Here is a 26,637-nt window from a genome sequence, read left to right as displayed (position 1 = left end):
GTAACTGCATATTTTTTAGCGACTCCACACTCAGGAAACATTAAAGGGAACAAATCCATTGCACTCGCTTGGCTTCTGGCCGATGCATAACTTGTAAGTTTGTGTAATGTCCAGATTATTTCTGCTTTCGTTACTTGATCTTTGATAAGATAACTCTTTATTACACCACTAGTTTTAGCTGAGCTTTCATTTTTTTCCTGAACAACTGGAGTAGATGATGTGCCAGTCACTGAACTGGAAGACGCTGCAGAATATTTTGTACAGGAAGGCTCCTTGTTAACATTGATTGAGAACTTTACGATAGAACATTCTGTATTAAGAGCTTTAACAGCTATTTGATGTTTCTTTCCTTTTTCATGAGATTTCAATGATCCAGCTCCCATATTTGAAATGTCAAAATCAGTTCTGCAGAGTTTACAAACTGCTTTAAATGGATCGTTGTACCTAATAACTCATTTCCACTGGCCTTTCCACGAGTCCTGGAATTTAGTTTTATTTTTCCCTATTTTAATGGCTGAAATATAAAATGTTAATTGTTCGTGTATAACAGGATTTATTGCAAGACTAGTAAAATGTTAACCTAAATACAAAAAGTGATTCCGTTAAGATGTGGGCAATTTTACTTTTTTCCGGTGATACACCTTTCGGCCACCGGGAGTGGTGTTCACTGCGACATCCGCGGGCTTGGACTCCTGTTAAAAAGCTTCGGCACAGGAGTATAAGTGGAATGTTGTTCCAGACCTGTCTACTACTCTTGCTACAGAAACATGTAAACCAATGTCTTCAGAAAGCAGCAAATAAGCTTGATTCATACTATGCAAATAAGCAGCAACTACAGAGAAAGCTTCTGGCTTGTATGCCAGATCCCCTCAGTGTAAGACACAAACTTAATAGATCATGAAATTTAACTTTTTCAATTACCTTACTCTCATCTCGGGGACTAATTTAGCTCTTTTTGTAGTTACTGTTATTCACAATAACCATGCCAAACAAATAAAATCTTATTCAGTCTCTTCTTGTACCCTCAACCTACTTTCCAAAAACATTCACTGCCCGCACTCTGCTCACGTCTGTCTGTCTTTCTCAACTACGTCTCCACTGAATAAGTTATTATTGGCTTTTAATTTATGCTGTGGTATATAGCTTTCTTGCATTTTACAAAAATATACTTATTCCATACCAATTCCAAAAACAATATTTTAAAAACAATTTTAAAACTTCCAGGTTCCTCATTTAATTCCAGGCTATTTCCAGGTTTTCCAGGTCCAAAAGTAAATTCCAGGCTAATTCCAGGTTTTCAAGGTTTTCCAGGTCAGTAGACACCCTGAATTTATTAGAAAATTTAAATAGATGAGATGTTTTCACCAAAACAGTGCCGTACCGTGAAAAATCAGCGCCAGGAGCGAGAGTATACGACAGCGCCCCCTTACATATGAGTGGGATCGACAGACCAACCGCGAAACGCCACCATGGTTGGCGCGAAGTGTATGAAAATTTTTAAAATAAACCCTGCTTTTCCTTGATTTTGAGCACATTTTATTACTTTTTTCCCCTTCCATTTTATATATATGCATTTTCCTAACATTGAGGACCAATTCCTAAAGTAGGAACAGGATTTAAGTACATATTAATAATATTCCAAGTAATTCTTCCTCTTTTTTTCTTTCCTTTTCCTTCCGAATTTTGCGCCCTCTTGCTTCGGCGCCCCGCTCGTTCCCTCCCCACATACACGGCACAGCACTACAGAAAATCTCAATTTCTTCAAACTGTTAGCAAAAGATTTTCAGAACAAAGACAGTTACTATTAAAGAAAATTGATTTTTAGCCGTGATTCTTTATACATGTGTAACAACTTGCACCTTGCTTATACTACCAAGATATCCATATGATGTCGTGGAATGGAACAAAAAAAAGTATTTTAAGTTCTGTGCATGTACTTTGAAGGTTAAACAAAGGAAATGATAAATGCAATGTAGTCAAGATGAAAAAAAAATCTGGATCGAGAAAAGAAGAAAAAAAAAGACATGAAACGTTTATACGATATTGTCCACTACAACAAGTTTACATTTCACTGGAGGAGGGAATCGCCCTTCAGCACAAAAATAAACTTACACGCTACCAAGTACATGGGTATTTGCTAGTCTGAGATCTATAGTGGCAGAAAGGACACGGTGGCTCAGTGGTAAGGTGCTCATCATCTCTGGTCCGATCCTAGATCATGTGAAATGGTGATTTATAACATAGTATTTGTCAGTTTTCTCGTGCTTCTCCTAGATTATCATTCCTCTAATTCTATCATAATAATTCACTTTCATCTGTAAGTTGTTTCCTTTAGCCTAAGAGAATATGAGATGAAATCTTTGAGTTTTACGTCCCACGGTTAGGCCGGTTAGACTAAAGGAGACGGTGATGATGAGTAATGAATGAAATGGTGGAATGAAGAAAGTGGGAGGAAACGGGAGAACCCCGAAAAAACCCACGCACACGGTGTTTGTCCACCACAAAGTTCACTTGGCGGGGGCTGGGATCGAACCCGGGACACCTAAGAGAATATGAGTGGGACGTGTATCATAGAAGAAAGAAAGAAGAAGGAAACAGACTTTACACCTGAAACTTCTGGTTGCTTCCAAAGTTGAAACGTACATCCTAAGAGTCAACTCATACACTTGTCGAGGAAATCGAAAACCACTTAAAGTACAAGCTTAATACAGGTTAGCACGAATTTCAAGAATATTTTAAGGGGGTGGAAAATTTGCAGAATAACGCGTACACGTTTTGTTTACGTATTTAGATTATGCAATTACGTGCTTATTTGAGAAGAATGATTTGTACCACTCTTACACAAGCAAGTTCCAGACCTGAGCTTGTAAAAAATAATTTACTCAATCAACCAATGGCCTAAGTCTTGTCAAAGCACTTCCCTTTGCTATCTATGTACAGCTGCCACCATTTCTAAAGTTCTTTTGGAAGCAAATATAGGAATGCTCACCCACAACGCGCTTTTAGCACATCTGTCACAGTCATTTGGATTCGTGCAATATCTCCATGACGCTTTCCTTTTAACGTCATTTTCACATGCGAAGACAAAACAGATGTCGACAGATCGGCTGAAATTGAGGGATATGGCACAGCAGGGATATTATGGTTCGGCAGATCTTCCTGGACTAATATCAAAGTATGGGACGTTTCAACTAAATGTGCCAGCAAGTCGAAAAATAGGTTGCTTAACAGAAGCACGCTACTTAGTGAATTTACATGGAAATACTTCCAAGGTCATTCCCATTCAGAACACACAATAGATAACTAATAGCATTCATTTTTTGTTTGAGTATCACAAATAAATACTTTTAAAACTTAACCGTAGAATTTTTGTGACAAAGAGTCTACATGTATTACTCCATACAGTGAAATTTCATTATCTTTGTGCTATGCCATTAAAATGCAGTAAGATAAATTATAAACTACGTCGAAAGCTAACGATACGAAATGTAGAAAACAAACAAAATAAGGGCGAAAATAATTACCAAACTCTGGGCACAAGCATGGATGGAAATGTTTCATTTTCTCCTGGTTCCAGTTTCATTTTGGTAACGAAAACCTTTCTCATGAAAACGCCAACACATTCATCACGATTGGTAATTGTTGGGTCATTACATCGGGCGAGCTTTCCTCCAAACAACTGAACTCCGTAACTTGCGAAAACAAACATCAGTACAATCAACAAGATGGATACCTGAAATACAAATATACTTTACGTCATTATTAAGTTTTTGACGCTTTAATTGATTTTCTATTTGATTGATTGATTGATTGCCAACTACTATAGACTGTAATAAAAAATAAAGTATACTTCATACAAATCTAAATTTTGTACTTTTAATGTCCTTTTCAAACTACTTAGTCTTTAGGGGAAAAATGACACTTTTTTTGTGACGTATTTATAAGGCCCGGATTTGTAAAAACAATTTTTTTCAAACACGTACAAGCCCAACACAAAGTTTATTATCCCAATTAAGAGTCTGCAAGTGTAAATTACAAATTTTATTTCACATAAAAATACATATTTTCTGAAAAAAGTTATGTAAATAAATATTTTCGACATTTTGGCAATAAATACATATTTTTTTTAGTAATTTTCCGTTATTTTATTCTAAATTTCACAACGTACTGTTTTTTTTCTTTCTCTCGAATGAAATTAACATCGGGAAAAGAATAGGCTACATAAATCTATCCATCGTATTTATAAGCAATTTCCCACATGCAGAAACAGCGTAGTCATAAATTCTGCTTATTAATGCTGGGGTAACTTGTGCCGAACAAAGAGCTTCTAAAGAAGCGCTTTGTACTGAAATGATCAAGTTAGTGTCAAACGGGAAGAAAATTCGTAAAATCGCCAACTAGAATTGAACATTTCAAGGAAAATATCCGGATCTTTCATTTCCTCCAACACCCGTAATAACGCAGTGGGGTACCTGGCTTAATACAGTTCTATGTTATATGGAGAATTTTGAAACATTTGTATTTGTAGTAACTAAACCAGGGATACAAATAACCGCCCGCTCGCCCGGGGCAATTGGTTCATCGGTGCGGGCGAGTATTTAATATCATACGGAAGGTAAGTACATAATTTTTATTGTGGATGTGGGTTGGTAGCTTTTTTCTTGGGCTAGTAAAATTTTGTTGCTTATTTGCATCCCTGAAATAAACTTAATCCAGACAATGCTTCATCCATTGAAATTGTTCAAAATTTAGTAAGTGAGAGTGACCTGGCTTTCATATCTGCCAATTTCGGTTTCTAGACTCACTCTACAAAGAAACTTGAAACTACAGTAGATTTATTAAGTACTTCGGTTAAAGAAGTACAGGCAGGAAGCACAGTGCATTGAAAGAAAGTTGAATGTTCTTTCTGCTTCGAAAGCTGAAGTTGTATGAAAAAAATTAAGGATTTGTTTGAGATAAACATTAACTATAAAACCCTACGTAAAATATCTAAAGTATTGCAATGCCAAAACACAAGTGAAATTGATGGTGTGAATATTCGTGATGTGCCACTTTTCAAATAAGCGAAGTTAATATCGTGTGATGTAGAATGTTCCTTTTCTCAATATAACGCATTATTCCGTGACAACAAGCACAGCTTCACAATGTACAATTTGGAAAAGACGTTAGTTATTCACTGCAATGCCCATGGAATTTCGACATCTGATGAATAAGAGCTATTTTTGAGTACCAGTCTTCATTTTTCTTATGTTGGGTGTTTTTCCATACTTTTCCTTGTTACTTTTTGTTAAATATTTTTAATTTTTAGCACATAAAAATTAAATATTTTAAAGTTTTTTTTAGCACATGAAAATCCGGACCCTACTGCATTTCAAAATATTGTAAAACTCCAAAGACGCTCGAATTAACGCCCAACTTCGAGATAAGTGTAACCTTCTATCTTCTTCTCTGGATGAAATAGTTCGACTGACGTGGTGCACTTTCCCACCCTCCCTATCCTGGGTTAAATTTCTGCCTTTCCCTCCATAGCCAATAAGGTAATTCTTTCATTCTCATAATGTGTCCAATCATCCTATCCCTTCTTTTATAGTAAAATCGCTCAAACCGTCCCCAGGCGGCTACAAAGGAAGCGGAACACCATTGAAGGAAACCGCGTGTTTCTTTGTTACATGGGAGGGATAATTCAACATGTCCTTCCAGTTCAGGGTGGCCTGCCAGTTGACCTGCTGAAAAAGAAAGCGATGTTGCAATTTTCACCCTCTTGCTTACTGATTCTTTAGTAATCTTCGCAGAAAGACAGATTTATCTAGTTTTTTTCGTTACTTTTGTTTTCATTGCATCCTCCTCCTTCCGTCTCCTTTAGCTTGAAGGGGGATAATTGTGGGACGTTAAACTAAAATATTTCATTTAATTTGAATTCAATTTGGATATGTTGTAATGAAGAGAAAAAAGAAATCAATCATTAGTTTCATGATATGTGCTTATATTACTCTTAAATATAGCACACTGCTATTATTATGTAACTTCCATAAAATAATGCTTGTACGAACCAAACATTTTAAGTGGTTCGCCCCTGTCCTTCCCTCCCCCTGCAAGGCAGTGCCGCAAAAGCCCGATGAGAAAAAAATACAATCTTTCTTTGCCACTCCCAGAAATCCGTCTTTGACCGCCCCTGTCCATATTATTATACTGAATTCCTTTAATGATTGTTGTGTTTTATTATTATTATTATTATTATTATTATTATTATTATTATTATTATTATTATTATTATTATTATTATTATATAATGTATCCATCGATAATAAAAGTTTAGCGATGGCAACTACGTATTACTTCGACACCGAACACGTGCCGTTTATGGCTTATTTGGAGTGTTATTTATGAGGGCGGTTAGGGTAAATTTTCTGCTTGAGTACAGAGGAAGCCGGTTGGGGACCAATAGAAGTCTCGACTATACAAATATTCTTCAATATACAGTAGAACCCCTCTCGTCCGCCCCCTCGTTGTGCATGTTTTCTGTATTGTACTGTGTAGCTTTCACTGCTTATTGTTCGTTTGTTTGTATTGTAGAGAAATTTACAGTCATTTTTTGAGTTCTAAAATTGTTTATTTTACTGTAAATCTGTAGTTTTCTATGTTTTCTGATAATCCGATATTTTGCGTTCCGACCATACCCCAGTCCCAAAGATGACGAATTAGAGGAGTTCTACTGTAATTATTTGTACTTCCTATGTACCTTACACCCGTATGTACTGCTATATTGAATTCTATTAACATGACATAAATTTAGTTGAAATTTTTGCTGTGAATGACAATACTTAAAACTACAAAACGCAAATATTCTCACTATATCAGTTGCATTAGTATGTGTTAAATTCCGTATCAGATGATAATAAAATTAAAAATAAATAATCGAAGTTACTATGTATCCGGAGTTTCAAAACGAAATAGAACACAAAAATTTATGGGCAGAATTAACATAACCAAGCACAGAATACATATATATTTACCAGCAATATTTCTTTGAAGCCTCTACACAATTCATAAACCACTTTTCTCATATGTGGAACTAAAGTAAATATTCGAAGCGGTCTAACACAACGTAGAATCATAAGTAGTTGTGCCCCAGAATTTGGTGTAACGTTCTTCGGCATCCAGCAAAGGAACACCAGGCTAACCTACAAATGAGAAAACGCATATATTGACATAAATATATAACGCTATATTGTAACGAATCTTTATTCTTTTATATGAATATGCAGAGTGAGAATAACACGTTTCTATTAACACACGAAAATTACGAAAACAGACAAAATACTTAACAGATAACTTTTATCTTTTTATTTTGACATTTTATTTATGAGGTGCGTTCGGAAAGTAACCTCCGATTGGTTACCGTGCGTAAAGTAGTGAAGACAACGCTACCATTTTTGACCAGACGTGCGCGGTAGATCAGTCTGCATCCAGCCGTGGTAGAGTGAAGGTTGTCTGATCACTAGTTCCACTTTTGTAGCGTCTCAAAATGTATGCTGCAATCAGGCTTGCCAACCATACGATAATTTATCGTGATATACAATAATTAAAGTCTTAATGCTATATACAATAATGCCTTTGCGATAATAGATGAATATACGATAATTTTAGAACACACACTTTTTTTTTTTTTTTTTTTTTTTTTGCAGCTTTTGAATATGCAAATACATTGTACGAGGGGGTACTCAAAAGAAACCGGATTGAAAGAGCGCTGCCGTTCCTAGGCGTAGTAGAGAGTTCTCGTGCTAGGTAGGTCTAGTAAAGACCTTCCCAGATCAGTTGGCCAAGCGGCGTCTGCGTAGGAGGTTAACGTTTGATCGTATTATTGTTTTTCTAAACTGTTCTCGTTTGCCGCCTGCGAAATCGTTCAGGCAGATTCAAAGGAACACGAAGTGTGTTTGCTTCCTACTTGAAAAATCGGAAACGAAAACTTACCAAATGCTTCAACAGGCTTTCAAGAAGGATACTATGAACGGCACACAATTTTTTGAGTGGTTTGGGCGCTTTAAGTGTGGTGAGATGAGTGTTGAAGATCATGCTCGTTTTGGCTGCTCTTCATCATTTCGAAACGACGAAAACATTGAACAAATCTGCCCCAAAATCAGCGAGGATCGTCGTTGCATGATCGATGATATTTCAAAACAGGCAGGAGTGAGTTGGAGCTCGTGCCAGTGTGAGGTTTTGCAAATGAGACATGTTGCCGCTAAGCAGGGGCGTCATTTCAGACTTTGCTTGAGGGGGGTAAGAGTACCACCGATATAAGAAGACTTTTACGTTTTGTACTAGTATATTAGTAGTCAATCGATTAAAGTATATATATTACTCAAACTCTTGGGGGGGGGGGGCAATTTCCCCCTCCTGCCCTTCCTAAATGACGCCCCTGCCGCTAAGTTTGTTTCTCGCCTGCTCACACAGGATCAAATCAATCGTCTGAATTTGAGCCAGGACTTAAAAAATCAGATTGAAAGTGATCCAAACTTTTCGACCAACATGATGACATTTTCCGAGAATTAAACAAAATCTAAAAGGAAAATGTTTTGATGGTGTAGAGGCTGTAAAAAGAAATTCGCAGAGCGCATTGGACGATATAAAAGTTCCAGAGTTACAGAGGTGCTTCAAACAGTGGGAAAGTAGATGGGAGAAATGAATCGCATTTAATGGAGAGTACTTTCAAGGAGACTGAAAGATTTTTTTTAAAAAATGTAATAAATTATTTTTTTAGAAGGAAAGTCCGTTTTTTTTTGGGGGGGGGGCTCCTCCGTCCTAAATGTGAATTAAATAATTGTAAAATACACACACACTGAGATTTTAAATAGCCATTCCCATTAAAATAAATCAATAACGATTTGAGAATTGGCAAATGGCAACCTTGCATCTATTCTTTAAATTCAATTACGTTAAGAGACGGTGGAAATATTGTTGTTCAGAGTAGTGTTAATAAGAATTAAAGAAATGGAAGGACAGTGACGCCGATCTGGAGCTCGAAACTGAAGATTACTAGATAAGTATATTGTCTATTATTGCTATTATTAGTAGTATTATGCTTGTTTCTACAAGTATCACGCCCATAACGATTATACGATAATTTTTTGTAATAAACAATAATTTCAAAGGCAAAAATCGATAATTTTGTTTTCTAGGAAACCCCGCCAAGTTGCGAGTTGCAAGCTGTTACACATTTTCTTACGTGAAAACAATATTCGACAGCAGCTATTCATCGGGAACTTTGTGCCGTGTATGGATCAAGTGTGATGAGTGAAGGAGTTGTTCTTGAATGGATTCGTTCATTTAAAAATGGAACAAACATTCATGACGAAGAGAGGAATGGCAGGCCATCAGTGGTCACTGATGAATTCGTTAAGAAAATTGATGGAAAAGTTCTTGAAAATCGACGTTTCACAATCTCGGAGGTTTCCGATGAATTTCCACAAATTTCCAGGACTGTGTTATATGACGTAGTGATAGAAGTTAGGTTCCGGTCACAGGCTGGCTCAAGGCACAGGCGGGAGATTTTTATGCTGATGAAATATTTAAGCTAGTGCAGATATGATAAATGCTTGAATGTTTGTGGAAACTATGTTCAAAAATAGAGCAACGAAGTAGTTTTCAGATGTATATAATAAATTCTTCTTCTTTACTTTGCTGTTTCTTTTTTTTTTTTTTAAACCAATCTGAGGTTACTTTCCGAACGGCTCTCGTAGCATTCCAACTCTGATTCTGCAGTATTTTGTTTCAAAGACTCCAGTTCGTAAAGTTTAAAACAAAAATACAAAGATCTGGAGTTACTTAAAGACTTGAAAGAAAGATTTTTATAGAGGACACAACAATACTCTTTAACACAGATCAAGTCTAGCATATGACAAACTTATTGCATAGTACGTTTCAAGCCTCCTTTTTGATATCAGGATTGGTACTCGCTAAAGATATCTGAAATATTGAAGACCTATGAAACAATATTGATCTGTTTAAAAATATTAGAGGTCAGCAAAATTCTTTATTATGCTACAGGGTGTCCGAGAAGTCCTTCCCTGATTACAGAAATTGATAACTCAGGCTAGAAATAAGATGGAAATATGAAACTGGTGTTGAATTGTTTACAAACTATAAAAGTTTTGGTCACATCAGTACACTTCCACATGAGCACCCTTGGTAGCACGTAGCACATCTTAAGTCATATCGACGTGTACCGTCGTCGGGCAACAAGGCCTGAACGAGTTGCACCTTGTAAGCACGAAACAATAAACGTTTGTGTAAAATGTCATGGATAGAGCTTTTTGGCATCTGTAATTCACGTGAGGCCCTGCGCACCGATTTCTTAGGACTTCTCAGAAAAGACTGCCGCACAGCCTCCACTGTGTCTGCTGAGGTTCTTGGTCGACCAGACCTCGGAAGGTCAGCAACCGACCCTGTGTTCTTGAACTTCTCATACCAGGCTTTAATGCTCTTGACATCAGGTGGAGTCCTCCCAAATGTTGTCTGGAACTGTCTCTGCACCGTGGTTGGTGATCGTGTCTCATGGTACCACAGGACACACTGTGCCTTCTCCTGGTTGGTTGGCATGGCTTCTTGGGCTTCTTACGTACTACAAACCTAAACCAAAAAAAAAAAAAAAAAAAAAAAAAAAAAAAAAAAAAAAAAAAAAATTGAGACTTGGTAAAACAGAACAAACCTAACACAGACAAAAACTTTTATAGTTTGTAAACAATTCAACACCAGTTTCATATTTCTATCTTATTTCTAGCCTGAGTTATCAATTTCTGTAATCAGGGAAGGACTTCTCGGACACCCTGTATAATTTGTTCCTTATGTTCTATAAGCAATTACAATATCAAACTTACTTAAAATTTTACATATAATAGTACAGTATGTTTACGTAAAACAAAGTTCTTACCACGTAAATAAACACATCTAGGACGGCAGCAACATCCTTGATATAAGCTTTGGGCGTGAAGAACAGGCCATCAGCCAAAATTTTAAGCGCCAGTTCAAGACTCATAAATATAACAAAACCATATTCAGCTATTTGCAGAGCGGGTGTTTCCATCACTCTATAAAAGGGCGTTTCAAACATCATAGAGATGCAGGAGAGAGTAGTCACACAGATCATAACCCAATCCAAGTACGTCACTAGGCCCAAGAAGTTGCTGAAAGAATCACAAGGCATCCTATTACATTTTTTTTTTCAATTGTTTCTGGAATGAATTTAAAGTGCACCTACCGATGATACAGACCAGCAGCATTCATCCTTTTGATACTTTTGTACAAGGGGGAAAAATGATACAAATGAAAGTAGAGCTGAAGCAGTTTCGGAATGGCCAGGGCCCCATTCTCAACTTCGTTTATATATATATATATATATATATATATATAAATCTTTAATCCTTATGTAAGTACCTACAACATAACAAAAGGAATCACGAAATTCGGGCATACCTCAGATGCACGTCACTGAGTATTCCCACAGACATCAGAAAGTTAACTGTAGATCTCACTACGTCCAGAAGGGCCCCAAATACCTTACGGGCTCCTTCCAGAATGTTACTGCGATGTACACCAGAAATAGCATTTAGAAAACATAGCACATCCGTCATTTTTCGTTCAATTACGTTGATCATTATAGTTTGAATTTACAATAGAGCAAACAGAATGGGGGCTCTTCTCTACATTACAGTAACTGATTTTATGTTATCAGAAGGGCTAGGATAATTACACATTTTGCATATTACATATGTAAATATACATTTAAGGATTTTTTAACGTAAAATGAAAATTTCGGTTATGTTGCTATTATTATCTGTATTGTCTGTCGGTCACTTGAAAGTACTAGAAATTAAATGACTTTGTTGGAGGAACAATGAGCTATTATGTTAACAACTATTGACTCTGTACTTTGTATTCCATAAACAAAACACGGGACATTTTATCGTTCCGGTAAACTTTTTTGGGACACAGAGACAAAACTCTAAGAAAGAGACGATATCATATTTTGTGGAACGCATACGACTCCTACCGTGGGGCCCTAAACTGTTCTTCCAACAGGGGCCCCAGTCCGTCACTGAGATGAAGATATTTGTGAATATTTGACATTCATTATTAAAATTTACATTTTTAAGTTCGAAATACCAAAAACACAATTGCAATGTCACCATATGTCACAACTTGGACCGGTAAAGAGCTCATGTTAATTATATATATATATATATATATATATATAGAGAGAGAGAGAGAGAGAGAGAGAGAGAGAGAGTTTAACATCCTACGATTATGCACCAAGGCTAGGATAGACGATGATGATGAGATCGACGATAATGATGGAATGAAGGAAGTGGGAGAAAATGAGAGAACTAGAAAACCTACGCACACGGTGTTTGTCTACTACAAGCTTCATTTGGCAAGAACTGGTATCAATGGAGAATCTTATGCACCAGAGGTGAACACTATACCAGCGAGTCACCGCTTCCATAAATAAGTAAATAAATAAAGAAAGAAAGAAAGAAAGAAAACTTGCTATAGAAAACGCGTAAGTCATAACACGCCTCTATCAATCATTGTACTAACATACACAATAAGAAAATACGATCCCTGGACTGGATAAGGAATCCAATCGTATCTCTCACCAGGATGTATCTCTACCATTAAGCTAAATATCAAATAATAATAGTAATACTTGCAATATGAAGAACAAATCTTTAATTTAACGTCACAGGCTTTTGTCCTTTAGGCTAAAGAAAACGGATATTAACGAAAGTAAATTATTATGAAAGAACTGTGAAATGGTAATGTGGAAGGAAACGGAATAACCCGAAGAAAGCCCATGGTTACAATGCTGTGCACCACAAACTCACATGGCCCGAGAACGAACCAGGTGTCCCATGCATCAGAGTTGAGTCCCCTTTTCCCCAGTAACCACTCCACTACCCAGAAACCTTTTAGCAATTACTTTGCAGGTCTGCTTCATCATTTTTTAGATGTTTTAAGGTCAATTATGCAGTATAATTTACTAGCGTGTTCAAAACTCGAGTCCGTCAGACTGAAGCTAAGTGATGACTTCTCTTTTGCACCACAGACAATTATAGTAAAATACGCCCCCATACTGCAAGAAGAAAATTATCGAATAAATCAGCTTTTGGATGTGACAGTAAAAATAAGTAAAGCAACAAAATCTTGAAATACTTACTGAAGTCTTTTGTATTGAACCTTCCTTTCTTTTCCTGTTAACGGATCTTTTAATCTAGCATCGTATCTTGCATACACAATCAACTGACAGATTTTTCTAAACCTACTTTCTCGTGGAACAGCAAACAAAGGCGTGTCAAAGAACGGGTGATTTTCCCTCAGGTCTTCTTCTCTCTGGTTTCTATAAGTAACATTAAACAGTAAATTAACATTAATACAGTACCAACTTAACATAACTATCCATATTTATATCACAAGTGAGTTTCTTTTCACAGTGTGAAATTACGATGAACTTCCACAGCAAAAAATGAGGTGTTAAAACAACACAAAATGACTATCAATATAGCGTGTTACTTGTATGTTATTTCAACATCAAGGACATCGCCTTCCGATCATATCACAAATAACTGGTAACTAGCAGTGAGAATTTGCATTGGCTTTTATTGTTTGGTATAAGCAAAGATTTACGCAGTATATTTGGCATTTATAGCGAGTAATGAATAACGTACGATATTTTCTGTAATCAGTCACGAAAATAGTTTTGTAAGCCTATGAATTGTCTGACAATATTTACATGCGTACCATTGCTGCCATCTGTTGTTCTTATGTGCTAGGAACTTAGTGCAATAATACGTTGTTTGTTACTTTTTAGTGTAATAACACGAAGTAACGAACAGCAATTTTTTGCATTAAAAAGTAACGTTTACTTACCTTCGCATCTCCGCTTGCTGTCTTTTTGCTTGGAGCAACTTGATATCTAAATCCTGAGGCCTACGTGATGAACTAACTCTATTCATAGCTCCAATGTCACCGTTTTCCATCAAATGTTCGTAGGTTTGTTTAAGTTTGATCGAACCACTCCTAACGCTTCGACGAACTGACCTAAAATAAAAAGTATAATATACCTAGGTATAATAAAAGCAAAACATCTTTAAATATGATAAAACATCAAACTTTCGGAAATTAATAATAAATAAATAAATAAAATAAAATAAAATAAACAGAACGTCTTTCATCAATAAGGGCATGCAAGGACAATAACAATAACTAAAATCACATTCTCTTTAATCTAGAGGACACTATATATGAATTTTACCATTCACGCGGAATATCTGAAAGAATTGAACACGTCTGAACAATGATTTGACTTTGATTGAGGCTGTGACTTGAATTTGACATTGGTAGTTAGGGTAGGAAGGCTAAAGCAGAGAGACAGAGACAAGAAGAACAGTTCGAAAGTCACCTGATCTTCGAACCTGTTCTTTCAATCAGCAAGAGTTACAAAATTTGTGCCCCAGAACTCATCTATTTACCTATGACCTCCTTCAGTATGCGATCAATACAGTCTCTTGAGAGAAATGTTTCCCGTAAACGTCTTTTGCAATCTTTCACATTTCCAGCCACACCTCGTCTAACGTCAGCCGATCAGAAGCATGGGAAAATTCGCACCAAAAAGTGGTGTAGAACCACCCTTTTCTATGACCCGGGATATAGACCATGGGTATCTGATTAGTCACGTGCTCTGCTGTCATAGGTAATGTTACTGAAAAAAAAATATATTATTGAAAAATACTGAACGTGGCAGAATTGGTACGAAAAAGAACCCACAACCGCCCCTTCACATCTACTAGACTCTTCATTATTATCTCTACTATATATAGACTTTTCTTCACAATTTCTTCTTTATATAGACTCTTCTTTACCATCTCTTTTCTATATAGACTCTTCTTCACCACCTCTTTTCTATGTAGACTTTTCTTCATCATCTCTTTCCTATATACTCTTCTTCACACCTCTTCCCTATATAGACTCTTCTTCACTACCTCTTTTTATATAGGCTTTTCTTCACCATTTCTTCTTTATACAGACTCTTCTTCACCATCTCTTTTCTATATAGACTCTTCTTCACCACCTCTTTTCTATGTAGACTTTTCTTCACCATCTCTTTCCTATATACTCTTCTTCACACCTCTTCCCTATATAGACTCTTCTTCACTACCTCTTTTTATATAGGCTTTTCTTCACCATTTCTTCTTTATACAGACTCTTCTTCACCATCTCTTTTCTATATAGACTCTTCTTCACCACCTCTTTTCTATGTAGACTTTTCTTCACCATCTCTTTCCTATATACTATTCTTCACACCTCTTCCCTATATAGACTCTTCTTCACTACCTCTTTTTATATAGGTTTTTCTTCACCATTTCTTCTTTATACAGACTCTTCTTCACCATCTCTTCCTTATATAGCTTCTTCTTTATAGATAGATATTAAATAACCTCTTCTAGATAGATATTAAATAACGTTGGACAATGCAACATCCCTATCGATCTTCCCTTCCAACTTTACTCTGTCTTATACTTACATGGGCGCATGGGGGGGGGGGATATTCAAAATTAACAAAGAATTGGCTACTCCCTCGAAAAATTTAAAGATTTTGACGTTTCGGAACTCTCAGCTGGTTCCTTCCTCAGTGGGAAGGTAAAAAAGATTAAAACGGAAAGGAGATAAAAGGAGTAAAACCAGGAATACATACCACTATATAAAAGTAACGTACAAAAAAAGATCATGAGATGAACAGAGCAGAGCGAAAAAAGAATGAACTGAATTAACACGCGTGTGAAGGAACATGTTAGACAATCAAAAAAGTCACAAGATGAAGGCATGTCGGGTTTAGCGCTTCATCTAAAACAACATTCACATAATATAAAACAGGTTAAGGTAATAGGTTTAGCAAAATCAAAAAACAACGGGAAATTAAAGAATCGTTCTTTATTCATAAATACAAACCTGCATTGAACCTTGATACTGCAACGTTGATCGAACTTGGATACCTACCTTTGATGCATACTTTGGATCTGGCAATAGTGGCCTAACATAGACACCGCGTTTTTTTTTATTCAGTTCATTCTTTTTTTCACTCTGCTCTGTTCATCTCATGATCTTTTCTGTACGTTACTTTTATATAGTGGTATGTATTCCTGGTTTTACTCCTTTTATCTCCTTTCCGTTTTAATCCTTTTTACCTTGCCACTGAGGAAGAAACCAGCTGAGAGTTCCGAAACGTCAAAATCTTTAAATTTTTCAAGGGAGGATTCATTGATAAGTAGCCAATTTTTTTGTTAATTTATTCTGTCTTGTTTTCTTCTTTGTTTTAATTCTTACTTGTTGGTTTATATGTACGTTTCTTACGAATTCTCCTACTTCTATTCTACTACATCTTTCTTTACAATCTTCATTAGCTCTTACTAGTTTATTTGGTCGAAAGTCATTTCTAGATCAATATAAACTACATGTACTTTCTTGCCTTTGTCCATAAGTCTTTCACTGATTACTCTTTATGGGCCATTGCATCTCTTGTGCCCTTATCCATCCAAAACCCTAACTCATAACCAGGGCCCGGATCTTGTTGACCTAAAAAAATTTAAAAAGTGACCTATAAAATGACACTGAAATTCCTGTAAAATGACCCTAAAAATCACAAAAATTGACCTTAAAACTTACGTTTTCTCAAACTTTTATTTCATTAAACATTGACATTTTTAATATCTATTGGATTTTTAATTAACATTTCTCACTCATATTCAAAAAGTTTTGTTTCAGTTAGTTGCAGTCCATTGATCATTTATTTCTATTGATCAGTCCATTGTACGGCATTGTAAGTATTGAAAGCGTCAATTCACTCCCGAGTTTTAGGAAGCACACTTAAAAAATAAAACTTAGCAAGTTTAGACTACATGAAAATAATAGATAAAAACCTGTTTAAAACCCTTGTACGCCTTCTAATGCATTTTTAGTTATTCACGTGATCACATCCCTTGTGGTCAATAACCCAAAACTATCTGTTTGGCCACCTACCAACCCCCGCCTTTCGTTAACCAGCTAGTTTAGTTTTCATTAGCTTGTTAAGAATGCAGTTTTTCCATTCCAATAGTCAGGAAGTAAGAAAATAGATTATTCAACTTCGTCTTTTCCACATCCATAAACCGTGTTCATTTAAAGATTTCCTTATGTAGAAAAAAAAAAGAATAAAAAGACCATAAGTGACCTAACAGTTGCTTTAAAATATTAAAAAATGACCTGAAATTTCAAAACAGCAAAAAGTGACCAAAAGTTGACCCTAAAAAACTATATTTTTAGAACCTAGAGTTGATGGATAACGTTTTTATTTGAACTTGCCTTGTCCTATGCGTAACAGAAAAAAGTTGACTTGTCAACAAGATCCGGGCCCTGCTCATAACATTAATGTTAAAATCATAAAAATAATTCTAATATATCAAAGTGTTTATTTACTTAATGAAAAATAAGAGTTAGTTACTTGTATTATTTAGATTATTTAAAAGAGAACAAGCCTGTTTTGTGTTAGAAGGGGACAGGAAAGTGTTTACTGTCAGGGCCGGTTTTAGGGTGGTACCCCGGGGACGTGACCCCCCCCCCTCCTTCGTTGTAAATATACACTATCTAAAATGAGCAGCTAGCAATGAAAATAGCAACATTTTCATAAGGATTCTGTACGATACAAATAAATATCCATCATATTCCAAGTGCCCATGATTAAAGAAAATCCTGACCTAAAAACAGCAAGCTAATTATATACTGAAAATTATACCGATATAAAGCGGTTATGTTTCAGTTGGTGAAGCGTTGGGTTTGCATTCGGAAAGTCGTGGGTTCGATTCCCAAACTAGACATTGCGCATTTGCAGGGAAAATCCTCATTCACACCACAGATACCTAAAGGCGTTTAAAAATTTAGATTTAATTCAAATGTGCTGGTCATTATTGCTGCACCTCTCTTCATAAAACTTTGGATTCGGCTCTCTTTACTGTTTCTGAAATTTGGCACAGTTAATATATTACGGATTAAATAGCAGCTTTTTATTCATTTGTACTAAGAATAACAAAAAGGAACGTAAAATCAGGAGCAGTTTGAAAGTTTTTTTTTTTTTTTTTCGTAGGAAATACATTCCTTGAAAAGGTCCTCAGATGTTATAGAGAACGAAATATTGGAGGACACAATGAAAAAATTACTACGCACAATAAGTTTAATTAATTTTTACTTTTTTCTATTGTTCATAATATTCTGCTATATTTATTTTCATCTTTTTCTTGGAGTAGTTGGTGTTGATTGTGTCGGGGACAAACAATCACGCTGCTGACCTCTCCGTTATTCCTCTCAATCAGCTTTTACTTTTCTCTAATTAATACCACTGCGTAAAATTATGGGAAGTTTAATGTTTACTTACTTCTTTTGATCCAATCTTAACTGTTTGGCGCTGCTGATGGTTCCTTGTGGCTTGATCGTTCCTTTTCCTGGGACAGGAATCATTGCTGAGTCTCCAAGAAGAAGACGTTGGTTATTGGAGTCACTAAAATAAATATATAAATAAATAAATAAATAAAAACTCAATTACAAATATGTATATCACAAAAGTCCAATCTTATGTGAATGGATGGAAGTGTGAAGTTTTTAAGAAATTCAATATGAAGGTAAGTTATATTAAAATAACTATTGGTGCATAAATATTTCCTTTAAAACATGAACAAAGTAATAAAACCAAAGGCTCTTGATTCCTCAATATATGCTAACATTTTCCTGTCGGTTTTATTATTATGTAAATCTGATTTACAGTACTATGCGTAGAAGAATATATTGTATTAGTAAGGGTACTGTACATGCTGGGGAAAACAATCATTTTCAGTTCTGGCAATTGTGTAGGAACTAACGCTATTCGCTTGTAATTTTTAGGGGGACACGGTGGATCAGTGGTAGAGCGTGCGTGGGGTATCTGGTTCGGTCCCCGGCCAAGTAAGTTGCAGTGGACAACACCCTGCCAGTGGATTTTTTCGGGTTACTCCCGTTTCCTCCTGCATTCTCATTCCATCATCATTCACTTGCATTAATCACATCGTCTCTCTTAGCCTAACGAGCATAATCATGGGACGTTAAACTGAAAGATTTCACTTCATTTCATTTTTCTTCGTTTTAAATTTGTTTCACAATCTCCAATAGCGCAAAATACAGTAACAAATAGGGTTTATTCTTGTTTACTTACTACGGTTAAGACTTTAAAGTGTACTAAAGAAGTAACGATGAGTGTAGACGACTAATTAGTGTTCGAAATCTGGAAGTTCGGAGTTCGAATCCTAAGGTCAACTATCTATATATTAAAATGTTAGATTTATATGCTTGTGGTCAAGAAAAGTTTATATGTTTGTGGCAATCCTTTCGACAAGGAGATCTCGAAAACCACAAGTGCTAGAAAGATGAAATTTTCATTGATCGATTGCAATAACATTTTTGTAGATTGTTCAGTTCTAATTGAATATTTAAAAAAGAATGGCCGTAATTTCTTTATTACATCTTTTAGGGGTACACTAGAAGTGTTGAAATTTTGAAAAAGCAAAGCATCATATCCTACGAGTTATACATTCAAATACCACACATTTGTATATGGAGTTAGTATATCTCTCCGGCGTTTTTAGCGTGGCCAACTGATAATGAAAAACGAAGTATAACCATTTCTCCAGTCTAAGATGAATCTTTTTTGTTTGGAGTATTTTTCCATTAAAAACATCACATATCGCTGGCATTATAATTAATTCTGTGTGTAATGTATTTGCTTATTACATACTGCATGCAAGAAGAAAGAAAACCCTGATTATACATGAATTCGAAACTCCAACCGCAAGTAGGCTCAAATCTTGCAAACGGTGCGAGATATTGAAAAAAATTATCGAAAAAAATCTGTCCTTTATGGTACCCTTTGCCAAGTTTTATCAAGACATTTTTCACTTGTGTCTGTAAAGAGACACGTACACATGTTGTGAGCAATGACAAGGAGATTCATGCTCATATATGAATGATGCGCTATGTAGAGAACGTAGGTTCAGCTAGTCCTTATTACAAATTAAACGTGGATATTTTTCTGACTTTGCCAACTTTCTAAATAATCTTGTTCTTTGTTCATAATGTTTACAGTGCAAAATGTCTTTAACTGAACCGATAACTTCATTAATAAGTTAACAAATTAATAATAAGTTAACAAATTAATAATAAGAAAATTCGTGTAATCTTCATTTCGTTTTCCGAACAAACTGCAAAACAGACAAAAATTAAGATTTGGACAACATATAATATCCCATTACAAAAACTATTCTTTTGTAATAGCAATGAGCTAAATAATGTTATTAATAGTAAAAGTCAAACCCATTATTTATCACACTTACTTTATAATGTAACTGATCGTGGCTTTTCTTAGATCTACACTCATATTCCTGAGTTTCGGTGTAGAGTTAATAATCTTCACTGGTTTCTTTTTCCTATAAACAATTTTACTATCAAAGACTTCGTTGATCTTTTTAACGCCTTCTGTTTCATCATCTTCAGTCTGATCATACACGAACTGGCGCATAAAACTTTCTCTCACCTGAAATGATAGGGAACAAAAAATGATCAGTACGAAACAGTGTATCAGATTATATCCACGCTTAAGGAAATATGATTCATATCTGTTACTTAACTAGTTTGTCCTTGTCTCAAATGCTAAATTGTCAAATTTTTGATGACTTCCTAACAGTATTTTCATAATGTTATTAAAGGTGAGTGGGAAATGGATATTGATCAATTTGGATAAGAGGTAAATGGAAGATAAATATGTTACGTTTTCTGAAACAATAATACAGCACTACAGCGGTGCCCACAGCGGGGACATAAGTTTTCATTCAAAATGGTACAATCAAACTAGAGACCGGTAAATTTAGAGAAGAATGGTAAATTTGAAGAATGGTAAATTTAGGGAAGAATGGTAAACTTGGGGAAGAATGGTAAATTTGAGGAAGAATGATAAATTTGGGGAAGAATGGTAAACTTGGGGTAGAATGTTAAATTTGGGGAAGAATGGTAAATTTGGGGGAAATTGATGTTTGGGGAAGAATGGTAAACTTGGGGTAGAATGGTAAATTTGGGGAAGAATGATAAATTTGGGGAAGAATGGTAAACTTGGGGAAGAATGGTAAACTTGGGGTAGAATGTTAAATTTGGGGAAGAATGGTAAATTTGAGGAAGAATGATAAATTTGGGGAAGAATGGTAAACTTGGGGTAGAATGTTAAATTTGGGGAAGAATGATAAATTTGGGGAAGAATGGTAAACTTGGGGTAGAATGTTAAATTTGGGGAAGAATGGTAAATTTGAGGAAGAATGATAAATTTGGGGAAGAATGGTAAACTTGGGGTAGAATGTTAAATTTGGGGAAGAATGGCAAATTTGGGGGAAATTGATGTTTGGGGAAGAATGGTAAACTTGGGGTAGAATGTTAAATTTGGGGAAGAATGGTAAATTTGGGGGAAATTGATGTTTAGGGAAGAATGGTAAACTTGCGGTAGAATGGTAAATTTGGGGAAGAATGGTAAATTTGGGGAAGAATGGTAAATTTGGCGAAGAATGGTAAATTTAACGAAGAATGGTAAATTTGGAGAAGAATGGTAAATTTTTGAAAAGTTGCGCCCTAGCCCTTGGAGGATGGGCACTTGTGAGCACTACGTTATATACAGTCTTGTTCGAAAAAGAAACTGGACATCCATCTCTTTTTAGAAGGCCGCATTCATACCACGTATGTAGTAGAGCATTTTTTTTTTTTTTTTCATTCATTTAAAATAAAGATCTTAAACAGCTAAAGTGGTTCATACTTACTTGAGTTACTTCCACTTACAGATAAGATATTGTTAGCTAGGATGTTTTGAAGAAGATTGTACAAATTTATTCTCCTTAAGTTACAGCGACCTTCATAAATATCATATATGTATACTGAAGAATTATCCAATTTGAACCTATATTTTTCATTTTCTGTTTAGAAAAATATTGGAGTAAGTTAACAACCAGTTGAGAATGCTTCAAGAGCATTTCCAGAACGAACTTAAAAAGAATGGAGAGATGGAGCGGAAATCAGAACTGTGATTGTTCCTAGATGTAAAAGTAAATCTTTTTATCCGTACATTCTTCTGTTTCTCGCAAAAACTGGCAAAATATCATCTCTCTATGGCTTACAATTTCCGAGATATGGCTTTTTAAATCTCCCGAAATTCGAACTTTTTTGGCCAATATCTGAGGAGCAGTGGTCAGTTGGACAGTAGCTAGTTGATCAGTGGCCACCAGTTACTATTTGGTACCAAAATATTTACCTTCCTTTTAGGTATTGACCAACACCAATATGATCTCTCTATGACTTACGGTTCCCGAGATATGGCTCCTTAAATATCTGGAAATCGGCCATTTTTTGGCCAATATCTCGGGAACGGTAAGAGTGACGCGAAAAATTTAATCCCTTTTTCAGATAGTTTTTAATGATCTATCAAATGCAGGGTTCAATTTTTTTAAAAATCGCAAATAACAGACAGACAGAGAATTCAGTAACGAACTTTTTAAGTTCGTTGAAAATTGAGTTGAGTTGATTTTGAGTTTAACGTCCCTTTTCAGCAGCGAGGCTATATGAGACGTGGACCTACTGATTAACGTGGAATCCGAACCACATGAGCTCCGGCCGGGAATTGAACCCGGGTCTCTCGCGCCAAAGGCGCGTACGCTAACCGCTTAGCCACGGAGGAGCTCTCGTTGAAAATTGACAATCCAACATGCAAATTAAACGAACATGGGAAATCACAAGTATGAAACACAACGTACTTTTTCAAAGTAAATAAAATTTTGTTGTGTACAATAATTATTGACATAATACACAGACTTATTTTTTTAAATTCTTGAGACAAAGATATTGTCTGTCTGAGGAAAAAAAATAAATAAATAAATAAAAAATACAATTATTAAATGAAAATAACGATATATTTATCTGGGAATAGAGCCCATATTGTAAAGCAAACACTGTCTCTTAACCGATTATTATTAGGAAACTTCAAAAAAGTACTATCATCTAGGCAAAGAGGATGAAAGAAACAAATAAATGAAAATTTGCCATACAACCCTTACCTTTGGTAAACTAAAATCCGACGGTACTTTATGTAAACATGTCATTTGTGGACTATCAGGGAATTTCTCAAATATTCGAAGGCGAAATGGTAAAGTTTCCTTGATTTCAGCGCTCTGCTCACGGAACTTCAGTTGTTTTAATTTCTTTATATCTTCATCTAACTCCAAGTTGTCCAAAATTACGGCTACGAACAAGCTTAGCACTATCTGTAAATAAGAGTTACATTAATAATTCATACTGTTAAATCAATGTCTGATTTTTTAATGAGAATATAACAAACGAAATAGATCAATGTAATGATTCTTCAAATTTCTCAATATAGACAATATAAAAGGGGATTTTTTTATGAATATTACTTTCTTCTTTTTTATGCAATGTTTATATTGTGGTAAACTTTATTTCATCATGTTTTTCTTACGGTCAAAATTGGAAAGTGGACGCAAGAAAGAAAAGTTTACTAATTTCTTTCTACATTAGTATAAACTTGAAAAAGCACTGTGGGAACTACTTCTTTACTCTTGTCTTACGTTCTTGTTGTCTGCTTGGGCCAACCAACACAGTTTTGACATTGTATTACCTCATCAAAGATATGCGCGAAATAACACGAACGATTTAGCTGCCGAAAACGACCCAAGAGTACTGTACTCGATTATCAACACCTGAATAATGAACATATGTAACTTGATAGTCTTCATTTTGTAAATTAGTGGTACTTAAAGTTTCAACTATTGTGTAGACTTTGAAATCGAAACAAATATACTATATATATATATATATATATATATATATATATATATATATATATATATATATATGTGTGTGTGTGTGTGTGTTTCCCCTAAATTCCTGGATTTTTTTTATTTGATTTTGTTGAGTTTAGCGAGCTGTTCAGCAGCGAGATTATGTGAGACGTGGACCTACAGCTTAACGTGAGATCCGAACCACAAGCTCCAGCCGGGAATTGAACCCGGGTCTCCCACATCAAAGACGCGTACGCTAACCGCTTAGCTGCAGAGGGAGCTGCTAAAATTTTGGAAACGCAACAGATTTTTGTAATATAAAAAAAACTACCAATTGAGTATAAATTCTTTCGGATAAGAATGAGCACACGATATTTGTTTCAAATTATATTATCCAATCAAACAAGGTCTACTATGACATTTTTAAGGTTTAATGTTAAGTATTTCTTGAAGTTAGATTCAATGTTAAATACTTCTCGAAGAAGTTAATACTTACGAGTGTAACAAAAAGATGATACAAAATAAAATAGACTGCAACAATCGGGGCAATGGCTTCTGGAGTTCTATGCATAGTTTCATCCATCACTTCTACCCAAGCCTCCTGGGTTAGGATTTGGAACATAGACATAAAAGCCTACAATAAGAAAGATAAAAAATAACGAAAATACGAGGATATATCAAGTAAGTTCTAAATTTATTTTATTTTATTTTATATATTTTACTTTTACGTCCCACGTTTATGCACCGAGACTAAAGAAGATAGTGTTGATGATGATGAAAAATGCGAAATACCGTATTTTACGAATTATAAAACGCACCTTAATTTTTAAGCAATTTGTTTGGTGATTGAAGCAATTTTGTGATAGCGGGGCGAGAGGGAGACAATGTTAGCAAGCTTGTGAATCCTCGCAATTCATGTTCGTCACATCGGTGCACTGCAGCTGCCAGTTGAATCCAATGTTGCCAGATACAGATAGGTTTCCCGCTGAATATATGGCCATTTTTAAGACTGGCGCGAATTTTAAATCAAACACTGGACATTTTTATATTAATTTCGAGTATAAGACGCACCTGAATTTTGGAGGCAATTTTTCGAAGAAAAAAGTGCGTCTCTAAGTCCGTAAAATACGGTATTTCATTTTTTTTTAAATTATCATCATCACTATCTTCCTTAGTCTCGGTGCATAATCGTGGGATAGAGACCTGTACGGGCCGGGCTTGGGCGGGCCGATACTGATTTCTCTTCAGGTCGGGCCGGGCTGGGGCCGATTAATTGCAATTCTTTAATAATTATTGACCTTCTTTAGACGATAATTGGAATAAAGCCAAACGTTGAAGAAGTGTGCCCGTGAAAAATGTTACAAAGAATGCAATAGCTATTTACAGTTTGTGTTGATTAGCGGCTCCACTTTCACTATAGAGGAGTGCAGGCATTGCGCGGTAAATTGAGCTCTGACCTTGACCTTCACTGAACTCAAAATATGACAAGAAGGGGTGGGAAAGTTTTGCCTGTCGCTAAACAATATTGCCATCTTCACTTTATGCTAAAAGTCAATTAAGTTAGATATTTGTTACAGGAAATGGAGTTTTTGTTCTCTCGATGACAGGCAAAGTTCTAGGAGGCAATGGTACCATTCGGGAGGCAAGCGTCAGGCTGTGAACCAGAGTTTAGAAAATGTTTCTGAGGTTTAAGTCAAGTTTAATACTAAATTTTGAGAAAGATTGGACCTCGAGCTAATTTTTTAAAAAATTTATCGGGCCGGGCTTGGACCAAGAATTTAAAAAAAAAAACTTATCGGGCCGGGCTTGGACCAAGAATTTTAAAAAAACTTATCGGCCGGGCCAGGCTCGGGCCGAAAATCTACAATACTTTTCAGGCCCGGGCTAGGTCGAGCCTAGGTACATTCGGGCTGGACTGGGCTCGGGCCTTAAAACTCGGCCCGTGCAGGTCTCTATCGTGGGACGTAAAAGTAAAATATATAAAATAGAAATAGAGTATTTCATCTGATATAAACTACTCACTGAGCAGAACAAAACGTTTATTGTAAAATAATAATAATAATAATAATAATAATAATAATAATAATAATAATAATAATAATAATAATAATAATAAAACTGAAAGATTAACAATGGAAATCTTTCAGTTTCAGTCACGATTATACCCTTTCAGCTAAGAGAGACGGATGAGTAAGGCAAGTGTTGAGTTGATTCTGAGTTTAACGTCCCGTTCAGCAGCGAGGCTATATGAGACGTGGACCTACTGATTAACGTGGAATCCGAACCACATGAGCTCCCGCCGGGAATCGAACCCGGGTCTCCCACGCCAAAGGCGCGTACGCTAACCGCTTAGCCACGGAGGGGCTCAAAGAGTAAGGCAAGTGAATGATGATGAAGAAGTTAGGGGGATGAGAATGTGGGAAGAAATGGGAGTACTCCGAGAAAATCCACGGGCACGATGTTGTCCACCATGAATTTCCTTCGTCGGATATCGAACCAAAGACCCCTTTCACCAGCGGTAAGCGCTCTACCACTGAGCTACCGTGCCCCCACGATAATAAACAAAATGGTGGAATGAAGAATGTGGAAGAAAACGGGAAAGCCTCAAGAAAGTTCCCCACACGGTATTTGTACACCACAAAGCCCAGTGCCGCGAGCTGGGTACGAACCAAGAACTTCACACACCAGAAGTGAGCGCTCTCCC

General features: G+C 35.8%; 1 protein-coding gene across 5 annotated transcripts in view; it reads right to left on the bottom strand.

Moving 5' to 3' along the window:
• The window catches only part of na (sodium leak channel non-selective protein na), a 151,033-nt gene that overhangs the window by 65,349 nt on the left and 59,047 nt on the right, over positions 1 to 26,637 (bottom strand). For all 5 annotated transcript variants that reach the window (XM_081756863.1, XM_081756858.1, XM_081756860.1 and 2 more), the window contains 9 exons: positions 24,430 to 24,567; positions 23,193 to 23,399; positions 20,442 to 20,641; positions 18,458 to 18,580; positions 13,924 to 14,094; positions 13,214 to 13,393; positions 10,928 to 11,180; positions 7,014 to 7,181; positions 3,525 to 3,733 (listed from right to left, as the gene is read on the bottom strand). In XM_081756863.1, coding sequence (XP_081612989.1) covers positions 3,525 to 3,733; positions 7,014 to 7,181; positions 10,928 to 11,180; positions 13,214 to 13,393; positions 13,924 to 14,094; positions 18,458 to 18,580; positions 20,442 to 20,641; positions 23,193 to 23,399; positions 24,430 to 24,567 — 1,649 coding nt within the window. The remainder of the gene's footprint in view (positions 1 to 3,524; positions 3,734 to 7,013; positions 7,182 to 10,927; positions 11,181 to 13,213; positions 13,394 to 13,923; positions 14,095 to 18,457; positions 18,581 to 20,441; positions 20,642 to 23,192; positions 23,400 to 24,429; positions 24,568 to 26,637) is intronic.

Source organism: Thermobia domestica, chromosome 4 (genome assembly GCF_964235325.1).
Source record: "Thermobia domestica chromosome 4, izTheDome1.hap1.1, whole genome shotgun sequence".
NCBI classification, from domain to species: domain Eukaryota; kingdom Metazoa; phylum Arthropoda; class Insecta; order Zygentoma; family Lepismatidae; genus Thermobia; species Thermobia domestica.
The sequence above is the reverse complement of the archived record's forward strand: the minus strand, read 5'-3'. Positions and strand labels throughout refer to the sequence as shown.